The following is a 4,918-nucleotide window of genomic DNA, read 5'->3' as shown; positions in this document are numbered from 1 at the left end:
GCTCATCACAACTACCCTCCTTAATACCCATCACCCATCTAGCCCATTCCCCACCTACCTCCCTCCATCAACCTTCAGTGTGTTCTCTTTTTTAAAAGAACATTTTATTTATTTTAGAGAGAGAGAGAGTGAGAAAACAGGGGGAGGAGCAGAGGGGAAGGGAGAGGGAAGGGAAAGAATCTCAAGCTGACTTCGCGCTGAGCATACAGCTTGATGTGCAGGGCTCAACCACATGACCCTGAGATGATGACTGGAGCTGAAACTGAGATTTGGATGGTTAAACAACTGAGCCACCAGGCACTCCAGTTTGTTCTCTATCTTTAAGAGTCTCTTTGTTTCCTCCTTCTTTTTTTTTTCTCTTCCTATATGTTCTTGTTTTGTTTCTTAAATTCCACATATGAGTGGAATCATATGGTATTTGTTTTTCTTTGACTGACATTTCACTTAGCATAATACACCCTAGCTCCATATACATCTTGCATATAGCAGAATTTCTTTCTTTCTGGTGTCTGAGTAATGTATATGTATACCTTTATATATATATATATAGCTATATATAGGTGAACATTTGGGCTTTTCCATAGTGATATTGGTGGTAATGCTGCTGTAAACATCAGGGTGCATGTGTGCCTTCAAATCGCTATTTTTGTATCCTTTGGGTAAATACCTAGTAGTGCAATTGTTGGATCATATGGCAGGCCTATATTTAAATTTTTGAGGACTCTCCATGCTGTTTTCCGGAGTGGCTTCACCAGTTTGTATTTCCACCAACAGTGTAAAAGGGTTCCCCTTCCTCTGCATCCTTGCCAACATCTGTTTCTTGTTTTGTTAATTGTAGCCATTCTTACATGTGTGACATGGTAATTCATTGTGGTTTTGATTTATATTTCCCTGATGATGACTGATGTTAAGTATCTTTTCATGTGTCTGTTAGCCATCTGGATGTCTTCTTTTGAAAAGCCTTCTTTATGTTCAGATGACTGGTCATTAATATTAATTCTCTGAAGTGTGCTGCTATTTTTACAAATATCTGGCCAATTTTTATTATTGTCTCACATTTGTTTGGAGATAATGTTAATCCATTTTTTTGTGTTTCTTCTTATAAACCAGGCTCAATAGTTGTTTCAGTGAAATATTTTATCCTTATCAAATTATATGAACTTACTATGCCATTTTCTAATCAATGTGTTCTAAAACTTACATTTGTGATGGTAAATAAATCTGGCAAAAAAAAAATGAAATATCCATGACTGTATTTACTTGTGTTATATTCATCCATTTTCAGGGAAGAAAAATATTCTGATGGCATAATTGATAGAATATTAGCAAGTATGCCCCCACCTTTTTTTTCATCCTAATACTAGAAGAAGAATTAACAAGGAAAATAAACTCTTCATCTTGAACAGATGACTGCTCTCACCTGAAGTCCTCCCAGGGGTGTAGAGTTTCCTGATTATTCTCTCTAGATATGACCCCAGATCTACATGCTGGTTAAAGTACTATCAGAAATATACATACGATATTGGTATTTGGAGCTCTACTGGTAGTTGGAAATTTCCCACATTGCTCTAAAACCTGAAATGGCATTCATATCTCAGACACTAGTATCAGAGAGTCATTGTTCCTAGAAGCTCTTCCTGGAGCTAGTTTTCTCTTTATATGTAAAACAGTGTGTTTCTTAATTTGTTAACAATTATAGTACATTTAGTCTCTGTCATAAAATTTACTAAGTAAACTTGTTATGCAATTTCTGATTACAATTTGGTTTTAAAGATGAGAGCTTTCTGCAATATTTGTCTGGTTTGTGTCTTCATCTAACAGATAGACAGATAGAAGAGATAGTCATGTTTCTTCTCTTTTCAAAGTCACCAAAACTTGAGGAGTGCCCATATTTTGCATGAGAAATAGCTCTAGTTGTCTGCCCATTTGCAAAGGTAAGGTAACCTGCATAATTTATAAGAAACTCATGGTCAGTTTTCACTCGGCTTTGGTAACTCACTATCATCAGGTAATCTATTAAGACTATGCATACTTATGCATCTGAGTTTATACCCATAGATCCAATGTCCATCAAAGTCAACATAACCTTTAAACACCATGGACACTATCTGTTCCAAGAAAACTGAATTTAGTCATGGTGTACTTCAAAACAGATTGGCCAATGTAATTACAAATGGAGCCTGGGTAAATTTTATATATATATATATATATATATATATATATATAGATATAGATATAGATATAGATATAGATATAGATATAGATATAGATATAGATATAGATATATATACATATATATCTATATATATATGAATTATTTATATATATATATGAGACATATATATGACTTAAATATATATGAGACATATATATGACTTAAATCTATATATGACACATATGTGATTTAAATGAAAAATTGCATGAATTAAAAAGGTTTGCTTTAACACCAAATAGAGTGTGAAGAAAAATAAATAAATAAATAAATAAATAAATAAATAGTGATACTATGACACTTCTATTAAGCTGTCAAGTTGTTTCACTTTCCCCTTTGCCATTGCCATAAGCTTGTACTTTAAATTATAGATAAATTATAGATAAGAAAAAAATAGATAAGTTCTTGTTTATCTTTGTTGGAATCCCTATATTTAACTCTTAAAAATGCATAGAGAAAAGATATAGGAAAAATAGTGGTCAAAATAAATCATGGGCCAGAAATAAAATATATTAGGTTAGGAGACAAGTTTTGGAGTCACATTTTAACATCTGTGTAATAATGGGAAAATATTTAACTTTTCTTGCTTCCAATTCCTCATTAGAAAATGATGTATGGTGACTAGCATAATATAATAAAAATATTATTATAATAAAAAAAGAAAATGGGACTCAAAATATTTATATCACATGGTTGTTATAGAATACAAAATGATCTATAAAAGTGCTTATCTGGGAGCAAAGCAAATAGTCAATGCTCAAGAAACAGTACCTCAATATGGTAGACTTACTTAATTTTTAACAACTTAGCTATTACACTGATCAATGAACTTAACATTTTCTTCATGCACTATTAGAAGAGAGATAATTAAAATATGTTTAAAATGTTAACAAATATAGAAACTTAGATTCATTTGGCACCAGGTAACCTTGAAGAATGGGACTAAGTTTGCTGAGGTTTTACATTTGCACATTTCCTCAGCCACCTTTTCAAGGCTCCCTTGACTTCACTGTTCCTCAGACTGTAGATGAGGGGGTTCAACACAGGGGTGAAGATAGTATAGAAGGCTGACACTACTTTATCATGGTTAGCTGACCTGAAGGATTTTGGTCTCATGTAGATAAAAATAGCAGCTCCATAAAAGAGTCCCACCACAGAGAGATGTGAGGAACAGGTGGAGAAAGCTTTCCTGCGGGCTTCTGTAGTATGCATGTGGAGAACAGCTGAAAGGATGAGACTATAGGAAGTCAGAATGAGAGAAAATGGGACCAGGAGCATTAATACACAGCAAATGTACATGACATTTTCAAAGACTGATGTGTCAGCACAGGCCAAACGCACCAGCATGGGGGCCTCACAGAAGAAATGATCAATCTGATGAGCCCTGCAAAATGGAAAACTCAAGGTAGCAGCAGCCTGCATGATCCCATCCATTGCCCCCAGGAACCAAGACCCCACAGTCATTCTCAGGCATAATTGCCAGCTCATGAGAACTGGGTATCGCAGTGGGTGGCACACAGCCACATAGCGGTCATAAGACATGGCTGCTAAAAGGAAACTTTCTCCACCACCCAATGTGAGTGAGACAAAGATCTGCAACCCACAGGCAGCAGCGGAGATGGACTTCTTGTCAGTCAAGTAGTCAGCTGCCATTTTGGGCACAATGGTGGAGACCAGCATTATGTCCATGAGGGAGAGTTGGCTTAGTAGGAAGTACATGGGTGTGTGGAACCGGGGGTCCAGGAGAATCAGGAGAAGCATGAGGGCATTGCCATTCAGGGAAGCGATGGCTATTGTCATCACCACAATGAAGAGGAAAAGATGGGGTCTTGTGTGATTAAAAAGTCCTAGGAGAATGAAATCTGTGGTTATGTTACTCTTCTCCATGATTTCTGCTGGTGTGATGCTGCAAATGGAAAAATAGAGAAGGAAGGGGCTTTTTCATCTAAAGACTTATATTAACTTCATGACTTTTAGACATGTATTGCATATGGAATCCAAGGTCTTGATTCAAAGTTCTACTTCCCAGTTAAAATGGGTCTTATTGACTTACCATGCCCCTTCTGCATAACTCAACTTTGTAATGCTTTAAATGAGGTCAGGCTATATACTTCACACTAATGTTTATTGGTTGACTAAGATAAAAAATCAAATGGATCAAAAGTAGAAAACAACTGTCAAGGTCTATCTTGTAAATAGTAAAAGCTTACAATATTTATAATTTACAGTATGATTTGTATTATCATTTGTATCATTGTATTATTATTTGTGTCATTCCTTGTATTATCATTATTGTGCTTTCCTTATGAGTACTGAAACCAAAATTAACCAGTTGAGAAAATAAACAATCATTCAGAAGTTTGTCATGTTGTTTGACTCACAGACTTTGATTTTTTTCAAATTGTGAAAATCTTAACATATTCATATTAGTTCTTTTTGAATGAACAAAGATTAAAGTTGTTTTAATGTGGGTTAGAAGACTGTGAAATGGAATAGGTTTGTATAAGGAAACAAAATTTTCTAGTGAAGAAAGATAATATGCCTGATAAGTTAATTTCTTATTATTAAATGACCATTTTTATTTACCTGATTTTTAGAATGCAGATATTCTTATTCATCAATCCTTGCTCTGAAACCTCAGTGTTTTCCTACAACATTTTGAATAAAATAAAAAAAAAAATATTTCCCCAGCTTACTAGGGCTTAG

The 4,918-nt window shown here is 34.6% G+C and overlaps 1 protein-coding gene across 1 annotated transcript; it reads right to left on the bottom strand.

Moving 5' to 3' along the window:
• Positions 1-3,154: 3,154 nt before the first annotated feature.
• LOC123780187 (olfactory receptor 2T33-like) lies at positions 3,155-4,126 on the bottom strand. Its single transcript, XM_045778976.2, has one exon. It carries the CDS (start codon positions 4,097-4,099, stop codon positions 3,155-3,157), a length of 945 nt encoding a protein of 314 aa, XP_045634932.1. The 5' UTR covers positions 4,100-4,126.
• Positions 4,127-4,918: the final 792 nt, after the last annotated feature.

The sequence above is a fragment of the Ursus americanus genome, chromosome 5 (genome assembly GCF_024610735.1).
Source record: "Ursus americanus isolate L20-20 chromosome 5, mUrsAme1.1.p, whole genome shotgun sequence".
In the NCBI taxonomy this organism is placed as follows: Eukaryota; Metazoa; Chordata; class Mammalia; order Carnivora; family Ursidae; genus Ursus; species Ursus americanus.
Note: the sequence above shows the minus strand (reverse complement) of the source record. Positions and strands in the feature narration are given on the sequence as shown.